Genomic DNA, 22,438 nt, shown 5'->3' on the forward strand with positions numbered 1-22,438 from the left:
TGTTTCACGCCCTGTGTGGGTGTGAGCACGGAAGAGAAGGGAGCGAGGGAGAACGACACCGCGGGCGAGTGGGCGGCATTGTGTGGCAAGAACAAAAGGCGAAAGTTGGCAAATGGGGGCACTCGGCGAAAAAGCTTGGAACCAAACCGGCCGACTAATTACCGCCGCGCATTGTCAAGGAGGAGCAAACGCAACAAAACCGGGATAAAGATGAATTTTATACCTCATCCTCCTCGCTGTCGCACACACACAAACAAATCCTGTAAATTGAAAAAAAGAAAATACGACGACGCGAGCGGAACGAGGTAGAAGGGATCAAGGGGATTCAACCGTGATATTATACCACTAAGGCTTCTTTTATTCTTACAATCCCTCCGCACAACACGTTGCAATCTCCGTTTCCCCTTTTTTGTGCTCGATGGAGGAAAAGTTTGGGATGCATTTATAGCTCAGTTGCGACGGGGAAAAACAAAAGTTGCTGAAATGGACGGAATGTTATTTTCATTGCTTTTATGCTCGTGAAGAAAATCTATCAGGCTAAGTTGATGCTAACAGGGTTTCTTTTTTGACGCTTACTTATAGTTGACGGTTAAGAAATGTTTTGTTTAAAAAACAAAAAATCTTGGAGAAACTTCCAAAGCAGCTCTACTTTATTGCACGGACTGAATGTCGGGGTGCAGAGGCCTAACATCTTCTGGCATATTCCTTCTGCGTCCATCTCCCCTTCCCTCCACTTTTGACCTTTTTTTTTTGTGTGTATCGCTTTGTTCTATTTTGACAAGTCTTTCTGCAACCACGCTCCCCTTTTTTCCTTAACTGCGGAGCATTCACGGGAGCTCGCCTTTCGATTTAGAGATAAAAGCGAGGCCGTCGACGTCGTTCCCGCCCCGCCGCTGAGCTCCTCAAACTCGCTGACAAAGCTGCCAGATCTCATTTGGGATCCCGTAGCCGGTGTAAACTTGCTCCGCCCGTTTACAGTCAGTGAGGGGCAACGCAAAGTCCTGCTCCAGCCTTGTCAGAACAGAAGCCTCCAAGTGTTCCTTCTTCTTAGAGGCAATGAAAGCTGATTTCTTTTGTCTTTCGGATCCACTTATATTTCTTGCGTTCCTTTCATCGCTTCTCTTTAGCTGAGCGTCAAGCTTTAACTACTATGTGGCACCAAGTTTTTATTTATTTATTTATTCATTTATTTACATTGATGGCCGCCTGAATTCACATGACTACAATAGTTTTATTTATGCATTCATTTATTTATTTATTTTACATTAATGGCCACCTGGATTCTTATGCCCCCCCCAAAAAAATTTTTATTTTATTTATTTTACATTGGTGGATCTTGGCACGCAATGAATCTACAGTGCATGGAAATTCTTTTGTCAGTACAAACTTTGCTTTTGGCTCAAATACTAGGCCAAAGGATGTGGAGCAAACACCTTTTACCTTCTAGAGGTAAAAAGGCTGCCCTGTTGTGTTTCAACCAATTTCTCTCCGAGGCTTGGCACGGTTACAGAAGCACCACTGGGTGAGAGCACATCTCGTCGACGAACGAATGGGAGGGAGAGGGACAGGACGCTTGGCTGGACTCCAGTTGAGCTCCTCGCCGTGCGAGAGAGGAATAGCCTCCATTATCTGCCGGCATTTTCATGTGGAGAGACAAGCAGGAGAAAATCAAAGACGCAGGTGAAGGGGGTGGAATGAGACATTTTTGGCTCTCGCCACAGGTTGGGCATCCATCTTTGAGGAATGATTTTCGCAGTTGACTTTTTTTTTCCCCCCTGCCTCTAATTGATGACACACCCAAAATGTTCTCGCATGCTATTTCAATGAGAGCGTTCTCGGACCCAGTCCGAGCCATCAGTGGTCGGTCTCGGTGTGTCAAAGCCGGGGCTTGAAATGAAACGTCCATAATCGCCACGCCGGCATGTTAATTTTCGAGTCTAAAGGGGGGCAGCTCCCTTTTCATCAGGGCGAAAGCTGCCGAATATTCAGCGCGCTGCAGATGTTCATGAATAATGTCTGTGGCCAAACCCCTGGCTGAGAGAGGGGGAGGAGGGGGGGGGGTGCTGGCTGAGCGAGGCCAGATGAATTACACGTAGGGGGGATCTGACAGGCGGCGTGGAGCTTTGTGATCATTCCAAAGTTCTAATAATCTCTCTCACCTTCTCCATCTCGCCGGTAATGAAAGAGAATAGGTGATTGCACCTCAGGCTATGTTCGACACGTAATGACTCCTCCAAAGGCGCAGAGCCGCCGAGGAAAAAGATGAACTTTGAATAAGCGGCCAATTGGCCCTGACAGAGTGATAGAGCGCAACAGCCATTCTTGTAGCAAAACAGACGTGGTGCTAATTGATTATCAATATTTTAAGCAAAGCCATGAAAATAAGAATTAAGGGACAAGAAGGGGAGGGGGCGAGGGGGGGGCGATGTTAGGGTCGTCTTCTCACGAGCTCGGGAGGGGGCCTGTCATTTCTCTCTCTCTCTCTCTCGCTCTCTCTCGCTCTCTCGCTCTCAATGCATTGCTATTATATTAAGATTTTACTCTGACAATTAAAAATTGACCCCAGAGACTCAATCCCAACTTCACTTTGAATTTCCAAGCCTTGGTGGAGATCTAAATTTTTATTTATTTTTTTTCAATCTTTTAATAGCGTTTTCAAGTCCCGCCCCCCCAAAAAAAGACTACAATGCATGCACACTGAGCCTTCCACATAAAAAAAAAAAAAAAAGAGCAGTCAGACCACCAAGCCTGTGGCTCTGCTGTGGCACTGCGTGTTTGTTCCTGTAATGTGGTCAGTTGAGCCGAGCCCCATTGACACAGCCAGAACCTCTCCTCGCTTTTCTCTTCTTCTAAGTGGCCGACCCTTTCGTAGTCTCCTTGTGTCATTATGGCGATTAGCCGCTCCGGTCTACCTTTCATGTGCGGCGGGGGTTTTGATGGTCTTAGCTACCCCCCCCAACACTCGCAGTGCCGCCCGCACACACAAGACACATACTCAGCGCTGCGCCGTCACAATGGAATCCAACAGGCTTTCGGCCGGGGTGGGAGGGGGTGAGTTTTATTCTCCACCATTCAACAGCGTAATCAAGTGCGCTCACCCTAAAATAAGTGGACACACACACGGGCTCACACACATGCACCAAAATTGCTGTGAATACCTTTTTTATATTACTGAGTTACAGAAATATAAATCTATTATTGATGATTTGGGGGAAGCCTGCATAAAAGTTGTTTAATTTGAATTTACTCAAGTATTTGGCAATTGGATGTAGATGTTTGTGTCTTTCTTCAAACAGGTAGCGTGATTAGCCAAATATTTTCCGTGTACCTTTTAATATCGTCCCACAGTCCAAAGGGTGGTAGGGAAAAACAAAAAGCCAAGTCCACCAGATGCCAAGAATGAAAAGCAAAGATTTGAAGGACGTGAATGAGATGAGAAGGAAGGGGGAAAAAAATCGGAGGCATAACAAAGAGGAAAGTAGCGTGCGGAAACATGACGGGGTTGAAGGCGAGGGTGAGATGTCATTGGCAGGCCGCGGGATGCTTTAATATTTCACAGAGTGATCCCTGCATTATGGATTTGCTCTGATTGCCCTCTCAAGACCTGCGATGTGCACTTAGCCACTCATCTCTGACAAAGTTCTCCTCGCAGAACTTCAGCCCGCCATGTCTGAAAGGCGTACACAAGCCAATTAGAAGACGTACAATGTAATGTAATGTTTTAATATCCGTGCAGAGGCTATTGAAATTTACTTGAACTTTGACCTGGCGGCTATATCGTAGATGCTTTGTTGTGGGTTTTACATTCCCCTTAGGCAGCTTCGTGTTCTGTTGCACACGCAGATGGACGGACCTCTTGTTAGTGGACACGCAGCCCGTGGCGCGACGCAGTCCTCCCGAGTAAGATCCCTTTCTGATCTCGCTCTGACCGCCGGAGGCCTCTGAAACTCCCTCCCCATTTTCATTTTCCCCTCCGTTGTGTCCTCACCGGCCCCGGCTGAGCGAGTTACGGGCCACTGCTCCGGTCCAAAGGTCAGGTGCAAGTCCCGGACCTGAAACACCCACCCACGAAGTGCCCCGTTACAAAATTTATTGATCTCATGATACCTGCTCACAACCTCACACCTCCTAAAGGTCAAGGTTGCACCTGAAGGGAGGAAATGGCCTTGACATAAGTGTTGTGTTCTTCTTAGAAGAACATAGGAGCAAATCACCCTCAAAGTTATTCATGATGGGGTGAGAAAAAATGACGTACTGTACCTGCACTTTGGTGGAGATCCTCTAAGGATGTCAAAACAAGAGTTTAGTAGCAAACCATGCAAAATATTCAGCTTTTGTTTTCGTATTTTTTGTAGGACTGAAATGCTTCGTAGAATAACTCAAAAATTCAAAATGTCAAACCAAAATCCTTAAAAAAAAACACATTATTTGACAGAGTTAAAAATGATTTAGTAGATTATGCCATCAAATTAATGACAAGCAAAAATAATTTATATTAATGAAATAATATATAATATATTAATAATTTATTAATATTTGGTACACACACTTTTAAATCCTGATACCTACTTTTCCGAAACATATTAGGTAAGCGGACCATCAGTTAATCGTAAATACATTGGCTACATGCTAATTATGCTAGTGACTTCCTTTCTGGTTTAATTTGTATGGCCCTGTTTGTTCTATTTCAATTAGTTTGACGGATACAAATGGAAACGTTCAAAATGTTCTTTTAAAATGTTACTCCAAAGCTCTTCTGGCTGTCAGATGTTGGCAAGTTCATTGCGGAGGTCAGCGTGTCAGCCCGGTTTTCCGCCTTTGCTTCATTCCTCCACGAAAACATCCAGCAGCAGCTCTAATTGATCTCTTTATAGTGTGAGGCGTTCAATCCGGACTCATGTGTGACATCTCCTGTGGACTATTGTCTTTTTACAGCCACGTGATGAACACATGCAAACACACATTTGAAAAGGAAAGGCCTCCCACTCATGTTGCCTGCGCGCTGCGCCACCTAGTGGCTGAATTGGGTCGTGCTTCTCCCTGAGGTCAAATGCAGCTGCTGTGGCCCTGCTGCATAGATGCTTAAAAACATTGTGAGCATCTGTAAATGATCAGCATGGGGCCAGATGAGTGGACAGAAAATATATTTAACTATAATAAAAAGAAAAATAGGCATTTTTCAAAAGGTGGGTATTTGTTTTCCTCCTGTCGTGTGCAATTGAATATTATGTTGCCACCTTAGGATCTGAAACTCTTTTACAAACCGATTAGCAACATAGTCTTTGAAATTATGAACAACTAGTCTCTGCTGTTTTTGTTGTGTGTCTGCCGGTTATGAATCAATTAATTCATCACCTCCTCTTTCCCGCCATTCCGTTTTCTAGTCTTCAGCTCGCGTGCCGATCCCGCTTGATTGGAAGGGACATTTTCCCGATGGCGGCGCACGGTCTCTAATATTCTATTTGTCGTTGGACGTGAGGCTGTTTTATCTCCTCCTCGTTTTGATTGGCGGCGGCGGCCATCGACGCCCACCGCCCGACCGACCGCACGCCCGCAGTCAAACGGGATATGTTGTCCGCCAACACGTGCCCTCTCGCATTTACACGCATACGAGCTAAGTGAATAACAGTTGCGCTGACCTCAGCCGGCTGCTTTTTTTTTTCTCCACGTGGTATCAACTCGCTACAAAACGTGGGCTGGATGCTGCTCTTTCAAACTCTATAATGTAATATCTATTCTCACTTGTAATCCGGGCGCTACGTATGTAGAGCACCTCGCCTAAGGCCCAAGCAACAAGCACACTCGTCTTCCCTTATCCGCCCTTAATAACTCCATAACTCACCTCGGCTTTAGATTTAATTGTTTATCCGCGCATAAACGCATTAACCCTCTGCTGTGTCTGTTTTGCCGTGGTCCCCCGACAAGCCCTTGCGACCGCCGCTCCACACGTCCAATGAATAGTCCTTCACCGTTCCGTAATAGGGAATCAGCGTCGGAGCAAGCGAACATTGGCAGCGTATAAAGAGATAAATCAGATTGCGGCTCTTGCTTTGCCAGTTTATTGAATCGAAATTGTGAGCGGGCCGCGTGGCCCCCGCCGGCCTTACACGGCCCATCCATCTCCCGGCTCATAATGGCCCCGTTCCACCTGGTGGGAGCGTTATTACATTTCCCCCTCTAACGAGACCCCGCTAATCCTGCCAAGAGGAAAAAGAAGCGATGGAGGAAGTGAAAAGAAATACATGGCAACCTGCCTCACTTTCTTCCTCCCCTTTCACGTGAAACATCTTCTGGCAGCCATTGCGGGGGGATTCCCCCGAGCTGCAATTACACTCATAATCGGGACGCGCTCCGCCCCTTTCACACGGCCAAGATGGAACGCAGGCTAAATGAAGTGAAAGAGCCTTTATTACCCGCTTTAATAAAAGTCCATCGTGCTGTTACTCAATATTGGACTGGAGCCACGAAAGCGGATACGAAAGATATTTTTATGGAATTAACATTCGTGTCTTTTACAACCGTACAAATTGGATTTGCGTGCATTTTGCTGTCATGTTGGTGAGCCATGATTGGTCGTCTCTCTTTTTTTTTTTTTTTTTTACTTGGCTTCCTCTATGAGAGGTCTAGCCCAACCCCAAGTTAATCAAATCCGAGGTGTCCCAATACTTTTGCCCCTGTACGTTTTGCAGCTCATCATTTCAAGAAGCGCCCATGTTGATGTCATTAAACGACATCCCTGGCTCTGCGCTCGGCCCTCGCTTCCATTGTTTTGAGGGGGCCGGGGGGCCCCGCGAGGCGTTTTGCGCTGATGAGAGATGGATAAACAGTTTGATTTGCTGCTATCGCCCCAAGGCTCGGTGTACTGGAGAGACGAGCAAGAAACGCCGCGAACGCGGGGAGGGCTTGGTAGAGGGCAAAAAACAGAAGGAGGAGAGGATAAGAGACGCTTTTGGCAAAGGGATGAAGGGATGGAGGTGGAGGATAAACAACGCTAAAGAGGCGTCAAATCAACCCTCCCCCCCCCTCCCCCCCCGTGATGTTGTTCACGAGCCTTTTCACGCTCGCTTGTTTAGTTGTCACCCCCCTCAAGCTGTCAGTATTTCCTTTCTCCTACACGGCTGCCATCTATCCGCTTGTGTCTCCGGACCCTTTTCCCCACATCCCTTTTTCTCCCACATCACACCTCTAATACCGCACTGTCTCTTTCCTGCCTTCCCTGTAGCCCCGAGCAAAGCAACGCACGCACACACCTACACAGGTGTCCTCGCACAAACACACAACTGTGCATGCTAAATAAATTCTTGGCTGCAATGCAGAGCATGCACAGGGTTGAGCAAAAATGCCAAATAGTGCTACATCACTCCCCCCTTGCTAAGCTGCTAGTTAGTTTAAAGCCGTTTGTTAAAGCAGGGATTCTCTAACTTTTTACACTAAGTATGATTATTATGACAAATAGTCAGCAACAAGTTCGATTTTAAAAGCTAAAGTTCGTTAAAAGGTCAGGCTCCAAATTATTTGACTGTTACGACTGACTAAATCAGTCTCAGTAGTTGTGAAACTCTTCATTCAATTTGAATGTAAGTATTATACTGCCTCCTGGTGGCCAAAATGCACACACCAGAAGTAGCACAATAGCATCAAAGTATGACGTCATGATGCACAAACTTTAATTCTCCACATTTTGTTTTTATAAAGAGTGTGAAAAAAAGTTAAAGAAATTTGGAGCTGGAATGGATTATTAACATTTTCATTCATTTTAATGAGGTATGAAAAAGTAATTAAAATTAAAATTATATTTTTTATAAAAATAATTTCCCTACCAAATTGTACAAAATGATGTATTGGATCACGTTTGACCATCGCGCTTCCACTGTAATTATAAACTCACAAAATACAGAATTTCCCGGTTTGCTTTTTGACCCGAACCTTCGGCTTTTTAAATTGGAACTTTTAGCGTGGAGTTAAACAGATCCAATAACACGCGCGCAATGTTACACACACACACACACACACACACACACACACACACACACGCAGAGGGAGGTAGACGAGGGTTCACTCATCCATGTCGAGTCATTGTTAGTAAAGATGCGTAACCTCCAGACTTAACCAGCCGTAACAGCCGTGTGACGGCTTCTTTGTCTACGCCAATTAGCGAACAAAACCGGCGGCGCAGTCGAGCTCACCCTGTGGCCTCACACACACGCGCGCAGACACACACAATATATACACTGTTTATGTATTTTATGTAACATGTTTGCTTGGCAGCTCCGAGCCAGTCACTTCCAATGAGGCATTTCAAACGGAGCACACTCCCTGCAACAATCTGCCGTCAGACTCCCACAGTTGTGCCCTCCTATAGCGCACACACTTTTCCTGCGCTCTCCTCCCACTCTCATATTGCGTTCACCTCAGCTAAAAAAAAAAAACAACAACACTGCAGCCTACTTTTTTTCCCTTGCTGAAAGTTTAAACTCATTAAGTGTAATGATATTGGAGACTCAATTTTACATAACTCACTCATCAAGCGGCGAAATCGCAATAAAGGCGAATGGCTCCATCGAGGCCTCGCCGCCCGCAAAATAAATGATGTAGTGCGCCACGGAAATGTAATTAATTCACAGGCCGTATTGATAGTCCTGCCACGCGGCACATTGTGGGGTTTTTTTTGTTTTTTTTTTTAACGTTGCTTAACATTTTGATTATTTTTTATTTAGGCAGAGGTATGAAAAGAGATGCTTGACGAGTGTTTACTCCCGCCCGGCCGCCCGGCTTGCTTTTAAGCATTTCATTATGCCAACGAGATAAAGAGCTGAGAGAGAGAGAGAGAGAGAGAGAGAGAGAGAGAGAGAGAGAGAGAGAGAGAGAGAGAGAGAGAGAGAGGCAGGGTGGCTATCTTTGACTTTTTGCAGGGGAAACTACTTCCTGCCTGCAAGAAGATTCGTTTTGTATCGTGTTTTCATTTACTGCTTTGTGATTCCTGCATACTGTTTTCAGCACATCATGTTCAACTTTAGACTAAACTTTGTTTCTGCATTACAATTTATATCATTATATTTATTAACCATGTCTTTTCCTCTTTTTTTTTTCTTCTTTTTTTTAGCCAAAACAGATGAAGTTCTTAAGGCCAAAATAGCCAGGCAAGAGCAGGAGATCCGAAAAAAGCTGGATATAGGTGAGTGTTGTGTGAGCATGTTCAGCATACATTTATAAAAAAAAAAACATATAGATTTAAGTTTGATTGATTTGAAACATCAATGACCCAAATCCTACAAAAAATATGTTAATTGAACTCAAGCAAAAATGTCAAATGGTTCAATTCGTTACATTGTATTTTTTTATAAATAATGATGATGAAGATATATATATATATATTTCATACTAATTCATTTCATTATTAAGATTATTGTTGACATTTTCTTTTACTGCTCATAACTTCAATGAGTGTTAAAGTTTCTTATCAATTGCTCTTGTCTGTTTACTTTTTACACACCATCGACCATAATGAACGTACATATGTCTGTTTATTTTTGGACTTACTTCATTTGCATTAAATGCAAAGGAAATATACATACTTTACACTACAGCCAGATTTTGCTGCCGGCATGAAGCTCCCCAATGGCCGGAGATATCGTATATACACACACAGGCGTGCGCTGACTCACACACACACACACGTCCCGATAGACATTCAAATAAAGCCAAGAGTCATTTCCACTGGATATGCTGGTGATAATAAAAGTCCTGCGATAGAATAATGAGGCTGGTCCTTGTTCTGACCAGGGCACCATATAAATGAGAATGTGTCTGTCTGTGTGTGTGTTTAGCAGCAGAATAATTTGTTCTAGTGTGGGTGTTCTTTTATTTTCTTTTTTTTTTTTTTCTATCCCTGGACTCACTCTTGTAGCTTTGTGTATTTTGTGTGTGCTTCCATGGAGGAGGAATGGCAATGTGACCTTTAAAGTTAGCTGGCCTTTTTGGCTGAATGAAAGTGCAGCCATCAGAAAGTAATTAGCCTTGCACTCTTGCTTTGGTCCCCAGCTCTGGTTACTATGTATTCTTCTCTCCTCGTCCTCCTATTCTTTTACACCCTGTTGTTGTTTGTCTCCTTTTCTCTATCCCACCCTTACGATAACATTAGCTGAGTGTCATCAACATCGAAAACTTTTTGTCTCGCCTTCTCTCTGCTGCCTCGTTTGGCTCCTGCCGGTAATGACAGCCGAGGGACAGAACAGCTAAAAATTAAATCGGGCCTCCTTTTCTTTTTTTTTTTTAGATACACCATTTGTAACAAGCATGTTGCTATATTTTATATAATGATGTGTTAGTTATGCTATCAGATTAATGATATTACAAATTAAGACTTTGTGCAAAAAAAAAATACCCCATGTTCTATAATCATACAACTAATATAGTCTAATGGTGAGTTGCATTTTTATAATTTTTTTTTGTTTTCATATTTATTTCTATGCTGGTACATTGAGATACGTGGAACTAGCAACTATCGCTCATCATTATCACTGTGGTCGGCGATCAATCGACTTTGACTCGACTTTCATCAAACTACAAAACATAGTTTGTCCTTTAACCCGTGCTGCCTAATATTTCTCGGATGTACCAAGAAGGCCGTGTGATAAGGGCTAACTTCCTTCCGGAGATGTGAACTTTCCCTGTGGCCTTCTCACTCACTGCTAGACACAAACCCAAGTAGCGATCAGCCAACCGTATCCTCCGCTGCCCTTCCTCCCAGCACCAGCGAGATGGAAGAGGTGGGCCACTCTTGCAGTTTAGCAACAGATCACCAGGGGTCTCCGCATTCCCCGCAGGGTCTCTCCGAGGTCAACTCGGCGAGAAAAGTTTACACTTGAACCGCCGCTAAAGTCGAGCGAAACGAGGGAACCTTTTAAGAGTGGAAGGGGAAGAGCTTGGAACGCTACCTCCTACACGCCTCGTTTCATAAATAGATTCGAGACTGGCAGCGGGTCCGCGTTAGCGTAGCGCTAATCGAAACCACCCGGATCTGATTCATGTCAGCGCTGTGATGTGCGTGCTATCATTGCTGCGAGGAGATGATGGGAGGGAGGGGGGGGGTTATCATCAGGGCTTTTGTGAGAGAAAGAAAAGGGATCAATAAATGGCCCCGTGGCCATCAGTTAACAAAGTAGTCTCCACTTAAAAGAAATGTTTGCCTCGCTGGTTAAGGGCAGCCAGATGATGCTAGCGCTTGAAAAAGGAAACGTGCGAAATGAAAGGCGCTGAGAATGAGAAGGGGAGGATGGTTGCCTTTGTTAGCCGCATGCCTTCAAGTCAAGAGATTGCACTTGGCGTGCCCACAAGGCGCACTTGACATCAGCGCGGCGCAATCGCGGTGCGCTTTTTGTTGTTGTGCAAACTGTTTTAACGACGAGCAGTTATGAAGGTAGCCAAGCTTTCGGGGGCAATCGACGGGCCACATCATTAGGTACGCCCGCACAATCTACAAAGTTCTCATCTAAGTTGCAGCTGTGCAGGAGGTATTTTGTTTTGAGCCACAAAATAAAAAATAAATGAAAATATATATATGATTAATAAATCTATACAAGTATAAAATACAAATAAAAAAATAAAAGTATTTAGTATTTTTGTTGGATTTTTTTTATTCATTTTTTTAATTACTAAGCGTGTTTTATTTGTGCAGTCGAATAGTGGATCTCTGTCGATATGTTATGTGACACCGGGCCTAACAAGGATGATGTTTTAGCCCCCCGCGTGCCGCTCTCTGCCCGTTACCTCAAACTAGCAGCAGATTGGGAGATCATATATTTTAATGAGACGTATAATAGCTCTTTAACCCACATCATTAGGGGAATCTATACCTACCGTTTGCTCTTTGGGCAGCTAAACGAAAGGACTGTTTCCCTAATTACTTTGTGTGTAGGACAGGTCACGGGGTGGGTGTGTCCTTGTCTGCGTATGCGTGTGTGTTGAGGAATTATATGGCCATTAAATATTCAGCTGTAGCCACTCGCTCGACCCAGCAACCATTAAGGCCTCGTCGCTGTCTAACTAGCTCTGTTGTCAATCACTTCTCACTCTTTTGGGTCGCCATTTGTCCAATTTGGAAGAACTAGACTCAAAGCGTACATGTGGTCGGCAACTATGGCGTGAAAATCGTCGTGAATCGGGTGATGTCTTATTTGGTGAGCATATTAACTGTCTCAAAGTATTCATTTGATCACTTTTTATATATAAATAACCATCCATTTGTTTTCTATTGAGTGTTCCTGTTCCTGCTGACTGGTCGCCAGCCAATCACAGGCTTAATGCGTTTCGGTTTGACACAACTGAAAACTCGCCTGACCCAATTTTCTCATCTAACGTTTTTGAGTCCAGCAAGAGAAAATGTCTCAAACTAGGTTTTTTTTTTTTCTCCTTCCTAATACACAACACCAAATATTATGTTGGCAAGCTCTTTCAAAAATGGTCGGCTGGATAAATCGTTTCCTCAAGCGGACAAACACGAATCAATTTGTCACTCTAAAATTTCCGTTCGCATCCAGCTCCGGCCGGTTTGCGTGTTTTATAATAAACGACGCGATGCCTTTTCTAATTGAAAGTAATAAGTAATCCCTTGGATAAGATGCTGTTGTGTGATCCAAAGCCTTCGTTTTGAGCCGCAATAAAAGACAGGAAATGAGAGGCAAGTGAGAGTGCCCGCTTGGACATTGATGCTTAATGTAATCTGCCTTGAAATCAAATTATTTGACCCCGCAAAGCCGAACAATACAAACTCCTGCCGGGCTGCTGTTAAATATTTAGCACGTGCCTGTCATGAATACAAATGGGGCGCAAATTAGAATCTACAGGCGCGTGACCCCCATATCACACCCGGTGAGCGAGGGGGTGGGCGGGGCGGAGGGGGGGAGCTGGCTGCGCTTTAAATGTTTTAATTACCGAGGCCAGCGCGTGGCACGCCGAAGGACAAGTGACCAAATTCAACCGCTAGTAAACACGTTTTTTTTTTCTCAACTGTCCACCATCTCATCACATTAACAATAACATACGGCACTGAAAGATGTCATTGTGGTAATATGTGATCCGCACATGAATTATGACTGCACAGATCCCCCCTCAGTGATTTTGCTGTAAGAAAATCCCGTTTGTATTGATTTGCTAACGATCGGCGACGTGAGCCCCGTCTCCCGTCCTTACTTGTGATGAATGGCCTTATTTGTTGTGTTATTGTGTTCAACACAATCATGCCAGCAACAGTCAGACCAACATTGAGCCCACACTTCACCACCTCTATTTGTTCCAGGAATTAAAGCTCGCTTTTTTTTTTTTTTTTGGGCCCACAATGCACTGCAGGAGCCATTTAAAAAAAAAAAAAAAAAAAAAAGAGGAGAGCAGACCGGCAATTAATTACACTTTTGCTTCAAAGAACCATTTTAAAACAGTCCGCTCGCAACGTGCATAAAACCATCCTTTCGATTTGTGCCTTGCCGGGATAATGATTGATTGGAGATGAAAAGTGCCACAGGCTGCCTTTATTTGCTCCTCTCTCCTCCCTATTCATTCAGGTGTGCACCCCCCTCGTCCCCCCCCACCCCCCCCACCCCACACCGAGACCATTAGTTATGCAAGGCTGCTAAGCATTGAATCACAGTTATGCTCCCCGGGGAAATAAATTTGGCAGAAAATCAGTGTGAGAAGATTTAATTATCACGAGAAGACCTTTTCCCCCCTTCTCCCCTCCCCAACTCAAGCCCAAAGTCAGCCCCCCCCCAAAAAAATACAAAAACTAAATACAAAATAATACCATTGGGGTGCCAGCTTTCTCTTTACCTTCCGTCTCCTCTCAATTTGTTTCATTACAAGGGGATAAACCAAGCAATTACGCCTTTATTGATCCCCCCCGACCCCCACCCCTTCCTTTTCATTAATGCAAGTTTCTTTCTAACCCCTCCCATCCCATCTCATTATATTCCCTCATAGATGTCGACGGTGTATATGAGCCAGTGACTGCTAGCCATGTGAGCGAGAACCCAATCCCAGCCACTCACCCCATGTGACCTTGTGTACCTATGTGCGACTCAGACACACACATACACAACAGCGCTCGAACAAACGAGTCGGTGTGTCAACTTCAGCTTTGCGCAATGATAACTAAAGCTTGAAGTTGATTGATTGCCGATCACGCGGTTTTGTGTGAACGACACAGGGGGGCCTCAAGTGTGTGGAAATATTTTAAAATGAGACCAGCATCATGGTCACGCGGGGGATATTTAAGTCTATCCTCCAAAAATGTTTATTTTTTGTATTTAGGGATGACTTTAAGTGTGACTACACACACACACACACACACACACACACACTGAAGTTATTTGTAATTGATTTCCTCAAGTCCTTGTCCCGCGCTTATTCAGGTTTGGCGTGATTGACAGCCCTCTTTTAACCTTCTGTGATTGGTAATCGTTTCCCAGGTCACCCTTATCAATTAACCCGTTACCAGTAGCACAATGTATATTCAGCAAACTTTTGATGACTGACAAGCACTGATAATTGTTGAATTAATCAGGCTGACGATTCGACCGTGAATCTTAATTTTTTTTTAGCCAAGACATTTTGGACAGTTGTGTATTTCCTACACATACTAATAATTGGGCCAAATCATTCCTCTCTTCGGGATCAACAAAAGTAAGATTATCCGGTGCGATTATCCCTCGATACTACGACACCGATACCACTTGATCAGCCCGACTTTTTTTTGGGCTACGAGCAACGTTAGCATTCTATTTAAAAGCTTTAGCCAACTTCAAATTATTTGTCGAGTGGACCTTCTGAAGAAGGATCTGACTTCTCTACAAGTGGAAAACTCCCTTCCCCCTCCCTTGTGTGTCAAAGCGGAACAAGCGTACGTCTGGACATGATCTCACACACGCGCACGGCAGCGGCGCTCGGTGCGGTCTAAGCGGGTGGCCAGACTGCAGCAGTTAGACACACCCGCAGAGCGTTGCAGGTCAAAATGGCGTCATCCTCCTGGGTGGCGCTGACCCAGCCTAGCCCTTCCAACTCCCTGCAGGGTACACATCAGCCGTCACATAGAAGTGATTGTGCATTTCTCGGCGACAGTGCCCATGACCAGCGGAAAACATTTAATTATATATTTTTTATAATTAGTAGTGTCTCATTATCGTTTAAAATATTAATATTTTATTTATATGCAAACGATTTACAAAAAAAGGACAAATATAACAGTAAGAAGGTTATTAGTCTACAAAGGAGGTCAAAAGAGGAGGGCTGGGGGCATTTTCCTAATTAATTGTTACTGAGAAACACACGTACTCGGCCGTGACCTTTCCTCATATATTTTGTAGCAGACCACACACACACACACACACACACACACCCTGTCAAGCAGTCCAATGAAAGAGAGAATCAATTAGACCGTGAGCGAGTTGCTCGATGGCTACATGTCAAGAAGACTGTCACGTACGCATGTTTGCTAGTAAACTGAGCTCGTTTCCTGGATTCGGATTACATCATTTTCATTTTGAAGAGCTTTCCGCAATTAAGTAATTAGCTGCTTGGTGTTTCTTGGCTGATACACTTGTTCATAAAAAAAAAAAAAAAGATGCTGACCAGGGATCAAAATACCGGCGACCTCTGCACTTCTTGCATGTACACACACACATAGGACGACAGCCGAGTTAATTGTCAGGCTCATCCCTTCAACTGCTTGTTATTTCTGCTAAAGGGCAAGACTTGATATTCTCATTGCCCTAAAATGACACTGTGCCGAATAAAGGAGCTGCGCCGTCACCCTAAGTGTTATAATCCGCCTCACGTTGACAAACTGTATTCTAATGCAAAAGGTAAAATAGAAATGTAATCACGGATTTTCTGCTGATAGAAAAAGTGAGCTTTAAGATCTCACCACCGGGGTCTGTGAAAGCATCAACAATTAATGTGAGTCGTTGATGCTGGCCAGGCGCTGGAAATCGTCTCTGGCACTCAAGCGCACCTGGTTTCTGTTATCCATCCCACGCTGCCACTTAGCACAATAAGTCCGACGGGAAGAAATTGCCGATTATATTGTATGTGTGCCCTCTCACCTCTGTGACTGTAATGTAGTCAAAAAAGACAGAAGCGGCGACTTGACAGCGAGTGACGGAAGCGGCGAGTCGAGCACGATGTGGAAGGAGATAGCGTAAGCACGGCCGCGCGTGATTGCCGTGTCATCCTGTCATTAGAAGCTTGTTTGCCTCTTTAATTCATCATTCCGTCTTTTTTATTGACTGGAGAGTGGGAGATCACTATCACAAGGGTGTGTGTGTGTGTTTGTGTGTGTGACATCCAGTGATCAGCTACATTTCATTTCCTGATGCCAAATAGATAGCATGTAAAATATTGCATCAATATATCGCATAAGCTTCTCAAGGTCAAATAATGCTTACGGCCACTGGGTAGCGCTAATCCAAAATTTTGAGGCACCAGCTAAATTTCGAGGAAGACCATCCAGGATTTTGTGTGACACTTTTTGACCATTTGTGCATTGTCATCAACAATTGGGCTCAAGCGTAGAGCAGATGTTTACTAGCAAAAATATTTAATTGTAATTTTTTCTTGTTCCATGCCAAATTAGAGGATTTTGATTTTAAAGAAACTTGATAGTGACAGTGAATTTTGACTTATTCATTCAGTAGAGCGTTCTTGATAATCTCCACCCTCCTTCTTTCCCATTTCTAACTTCTCTCTCTGACGTTGTTTCTGTTCCCGTCAATGCCTGAAGCTGCTGCTATCAGCTACGCAAATATCGACATGCAGCTTTGGCCCGCCGGCTATCAATTGAAATCAGCAAATCGATGGCCCTAATAGCTGCTCATTAGCCACTTGATGCATTTGCAGGGGCTTGAACATCAGGAGCTGTCAGCTTCTCCGTAATCAATACACTCTAAAAGTATTAGCCTAGCAAGGCCCGCACCGGACACCTTTTTAATGAATCAACTTGGGTCTGTGCGCTTCCGACTCGATGCTTCTTGAAGTTCTGAACAGACGGTTTGGTTTCTTTTTGGCAGCGAATAATTGGAGGAAGCTTTCGAGATACGGAATTGTTATGCTTCTTAAATGTGTTATTTTGTATAGACAGGATGTGATACGGTTAGCATTGTTGTTTCTAGTCATGTATTAAAATGTGAATTGGAGCAGCCTGTTGTTTAGGAGTTCAGAATGAGCCTGCAGACATTATTGCCACGTCCAAGGCGCTCCTCATGGAGTAAAGCACCTCTATTCCGCCTCCCGGCAAATCACCGCGCTAAGCTTAACCCACAAACAGCAGCCCGCTCGCCTACAGGTAAAACCCACGGGAGACCGGTTGAGAGAGCAAGAACGGCGGGCTCTTAAGCAAAATTGCCCAGGCGTCATATTTGCTAATGTAACGCGAGCTAGAAAACAACTAAAGGAAATAGTAAACAATTAGTCGTCACGTATCGGTGCCTCGTGAATGTGGACTCCGAGATGGGGAGCATGTGGGCGTATGGGGGGGGGTCTTGGAGGTGGCAGCGGGGCAGTTGGCCGCTGGTGTAGCAAGAGAGAGAGAACGAGAAAAAAAGGAGAAGGAGGGGGAACGGCAGAGATAAATCATTAGAGAGCAGGTTATTGGAAATGCAGAGAGATAAAAGAGTAAAGAAGGCAGTAATTGCCTTAAAGATCAAGACTACAAAGCATTACTTTGGATTTTACAAGGCCAGCCAGCAACAAAAGAGCTGTAATTTATGAGCTCACTGTAAAAGAATAGCATAATTACATTAAAAATTAATGCTAATGAGGGCTAAAATGAGGAAGGTGCTTATTATGAAAGTTTGTATTCATCTTCCCTGGGCTGAGTGATGGCTAGTGGCTTGATTAATGGCTTAATTTCTATCAATTAGCACCGAAAAAAAAATCTCCACTGAGAGGCTTCTAAATCGAGCGGTGAATTACATCTTTACAGCTGCACAGGGAGACACTTAATTGAAACCTGGGATTTTGCTGCGTGAGCATGTGTTTCTATGCACGCGTGCGGGTTAGCGACTCGTAAAAATAGACATTTATGTTCCGAAATTTTCATCTCTGCCAAACGACCGGCAGTCATCAAATTAAAATATACAATCTAATGAGAGCCCATGCAACATTCCTGCATATTAAAAAGAAACGAATGCGCAAATGTCAACTATTCATTTCACAATATATTCAAACGTTGTTGAACAGTACACAGTTAGCTTGCTAGCTGAATCGTGTTGCTAATTGCTCATTAAAAAAAAAACAAAACAAAAAAACACGTTAACTAAAAATGTCCACCCTGTCAGACACCGGGCTGCAAAGTCAAGCGATGAGCGTCTGTCGTGTGCTGTTGAACAGCTCCCTCTTGTGGCGACACACTGCCATTTTTAATTCCAGGCTTTGAATGTGACAGCTTCTGGATCAAGCTGCCATTGGCTTGTTTGATTTTCTCTGCTGCTCTTGTGCTCTTAATCAATGAGGTGGACAAACAGCTATTTAGAACGAACAATAGCGTATTGATCCCCACGTCAACGTGGTTGTCTGTCCGACTAATCTCACTAATGACTCCCGCTTTTACTTGTCGACTCACGGCCGAGCGTCTTCTCGCACTCGTTCACTTTTACTACCACTGGTTGAACTTTAAATCAATTACATTTGGAATGATTTGTTCCCGTCGTTTCATGCACCGGATCCCTTTGTAATGTCTTTTAAACAATCCGACACACAAGATCTCGCTCCTTCTCAATTTCCTCTCATCGCTGTCACACACAAAGCAGCCCTAATGCGCTGACAGTTAAATTCATTTGTCAGATAACGTGTCAATATTAAATATCAAGTTTGACCTCGCCGGGCTGCCAAGTGCGCTCACCCCCGGCCGGCTCCACTATTGATTTTTCCGGTCCGCCTTCAAGCTCGCCGGACCGCGCTCTCAAGTCCATTATGTGTGATTTTCCTCGTGAAATTCATATCTTGGTTGCTGACATCTGTCAAACAGCATGTGAGAGTCATTTTATCCACCCATAATGTGTTAGGCAAAAATAAAATTTGAGGTCTAATTCAGGGGCGTCGAACTCGTTTTTGTCGCGGGCCAAATCGACTAGTTCTGAAATCAGAGACTAATAAAAACTTCAAATATTTTTAAAAAAATGAATGGTAACAAAAAAAATTGCAATTTGTACAACAAAGTCGATGCACAATTTTTCTTTGCGGGCCACATAAAATGATGTGGCGGGCCGTATCTGGCCCCCGGGCCTTGAGCTTGACACCAATGTCCAAATGGATAAAATTTCCACGTTAATGGAAAGGTTGTCAAAAATCTTGTGTGTTTTTTGTGACAAACTTCATAATTTTTTCCCCCTACACACAGTTAAAGTTTTCCAGCGTGTTTTGTAGTTATCAAAACGACCCCCCTCTTTGTGCTTGTGTGGGCGTACTTGATTTAACTAACAAGTGCTTATTTTGACGACACCACCCAAATAGTAACACGCGTGAAAGATTGACAGATGGGGAAATGGGCGAGTACAGCGGAGGATGGATAGACGCGGGAGCGAGGGATGAATATTGACCGATCAGTTTCAAGATTGACAGCCGCACAATAGCGCCAGTGTTCATAGTCGAAAATGGCAAACTTTCCTTTTTGGTAATTCCTCCTACGCTTGCAAAAGCTGCACTTGTGTGATTATGCGCAGTCCTGACGTGTTTATATGCAGCCGTCATTTACTGGAAGCCCTTTCCTGTCCCTGCGCGTGATTGGACAAACGGCATCAGCAATAGTCTGTGATCCACCAAAACGCTCTGAAATCTAATCCCATTTTGTCTCCCTAATGAAATTCCATCGCAGCAGTTTGTGTTCATATTTGTGATTATTTTACAATGCATTATTCCCAGTGTAATTTACTCTCATCTTGTTAGCATTTATTTGCCTTCTTACAAGGGGGGGCCGCTACGTGCCCTTGGTGGGGCGCCCCCTTAAAGATTGAAATAACATCCCATACGTCACATTACGCGTCAGGGAGCATTTTGCAGACAGATCACATGCAATCAGGTGGAATCATCCAACGTTGCCGTTTGGCCTTTTTCTTCACGCACCTCCTCTTTTTTTTCCAGAGGGAGCTTCTCTGGAGGAGCAAGTGCGAAGGATAAAGGACATCGAGGCCATCGAGGACGACTCTTTTGTTCCGCAGGCTTTCAAATCATCCCGGGACGACGTCAAGGTGCAGTGCGGCGCTTTTTTTTTTTTTTTTTTTGCTCCCTCATTCAATTCCCTTGCAACAAATCAAACGTCCCCATTCAGACAAACTGGTGCGTCCTGCATCTGTCACCCAAAACACATAAGTCATTATTGAAATGTTCCAAAGATTTGATTTGTCTGAGCTCTTTTGAGAAGACAAGCAGGAACATGTGACAGTGACCTCGTGTCTGCTCAGAGGACGCCGGCCAAGGTCGAGACCCACAATAACGTTGACCTCCACCAGGGAGCTTGATGTCGCTGTCCAATGACAACCGAGTATAGATCACTTAAATTGGAAGTATACTTTAAATTGCCATCATGTACTGTTTTGCACCTACATTAATATAATTTCTCAAAGTCATGTTTAATGGATAGTTTTCATCTGCTAAAAACGATCATATGTGGGCAAAGTCTGTTTTCATAAAATTACAGATCAACTGACCTCTAGTATTAATCAGCGAGTAGCCACCAGTTTAAAAGCTACGGTCAATGAAAAAAAATGACATCAAAACAAACATTTAAAAAAGAATAATGCTCAGTCAAAAGTCAGTATTGTCTTTGCTTTTTTGATTAAGCTTCCGTTTGGGCGATCTTGTCGCCTTTTGTATTGTCATTAATCTTGGAGCTTCATGCATGCTACAGACTTGCACTGCCATCTAGTGGACAAATGTAGGCCTCATTCAATGACGCCTTCCAGGTGTCCTGTACATTATACTACTACACGCAGTCTGCTGATAAAAAAAAGTTCCTCTATGAAGTCGCTGCATAACAACAGGCAGTTTTTACTTATTGGAATTAGTCCAAGCTGTTTATTTATTAGTCATATCAGTGGAACTTTTATTCATTACATCTTAAGTTTGGGCACCTTTTGTCACCATGTAAAGCAATTTTCTGAACCATATCATAATTTAATTGAATCTGAATGCATATTTGTGTACTTTTGCGAAGTGGGTTTGATTTACTTGTTCCCTCACCCATTTTTTCTTGTCAGACTGAGCCCGTGGTGAAGCAGGAGTCGGACAAGACAGACTACGTGGACCTCAGTTTCCCCCTGTCCATCGTCTATAACGACACCGACACTTTGGCCCATCCCGCTGTAAGTGGTCGCCGTGACAACCCCTCACAACACACTCCTTAGCATGCATGTGTGTGTGTGCGTGTGAGCTGCATATCCTCCTTCCATCACCTCCTCCTCTGCAAGGCAATGATGACAAACGAGAAGGAAAACTTTCAACTGCACTAATGCTCCCCAGGGCTTCCCACTCATCTATCTCCAGCAGGCAAACGAAGTTATGACCTGACATATGCAGATAACCCCCATACGCACACGCACATTATATGCACACACACACATACAAGACCCGGCGACAGGCTGATGTATGGTATCAATATGCCCCAGGCGGGCCCCGGCCTCAGCTCCGATCCCAATTAGAACAGATGAGTCATTAGACCAGTCCGCATCGTGTCATCACAGACACACACACATTAGCCCTACGACACTAGCGCGGGGCCGACAGACAAGATCTCACCAGTGTCGAACGAAATAACAATCTAGGAAAGCAGTGTCAGATTCAAAGTGAAGGATTGTTCTCCAATCTGTATGACACACACACACACAACACACAAATCCTTGTTTCATGGTGATACTTCTTAATGGAGACTGAAGACTCAATATGGGGCAGCCATCGGACTGGTTGGGTTGAGGAATAAAAATGATAGTGTCCTTCATTCCGAAGACTGAAATAATAATTGAAAACAAGAAAATTATACTGTCATCATCAGTGCATGAGGAACATTTTAAATGAGCTCTTTGTGAAATCTGTTTCACACAGTTGTTCATGGACAAGGAGAAGGCTGAGGAGTTGTGGCTCAACAGGCTTATTTCACTTCGCCAGGAGAGGCTCATGGGAAGTCCCGTATCCTAACCTGAGAACGCCAGGAGAGCCGTCCCAAAAATTTATATTGTTGTGGCAGAGTTGTACAGTTTGTAGGTCACATTTAATGGTAGCAAAACAATTTATCTTCTTGGTTTTCATTGTAGAATATGCTGCGTGTATTCTCCTTTGTAAACAACTTCAATAAAAAGTACTGATTGAAAGCTATATATTGTTTTCTTATTTAATGTGTGACCTCGGTTGACTCTACTCGATGCTGTTGACTAACTTTTACTGCTGAATTTTAATTATG

At 43.9% G+C, this 22,438-nt stretch overlaps 1 protein-coding gene across 1 annotated transcript in view; it reads left to right on the top strand.

The window, feature by feature from the left end:
* The window catches only part of rsrc1 (arginine/serine-rich coiled-coil 1), a 68,500-nt gene extending 46,147 nt beyond the window's left edge, over nt 1-22,353 (top strand). The window contains exons 7-10 of the mRNA XM_049726754.1: nt 9,104-9,175; nt 20,128-20,234; nt 21,243-21,347; nt 22,084-22,353. Of these exons, the coding sequence (XP_049582711.1) occupies nt 9,104-9,175; nt 20,128-20,234; nt 21,243-21,347; nt 22,084-22,176 (377 nt within the window). The 3' untranslated portion in view covers nt 22,177-22,353. The remainder of the gene's footprint in view (nt 1-9,103; nt 9,176-20,127; nt 20,235-21,242; nt 21,348-22,083) is intronic.
* The last annotated feature ends 85 nt before the right edge of the window (nt 22,354-22,438 follow it).

This window comes from Syngnathus scovelli, chromosome 7, assembly GCF_024217435.2.
Source record: "Syngnathus scovelli strain Florida chromosome 7, RoL_Ssco_1.2, whole genome shotgun sequence".
Taxonomy (NCBI): domain Eukaryota; kingdom Metazoa; phylum Chordata; class Actinopteri; order Syngnathiformes; family Syngnathidae; genus Syngnathus; species Syngnathus scovelli.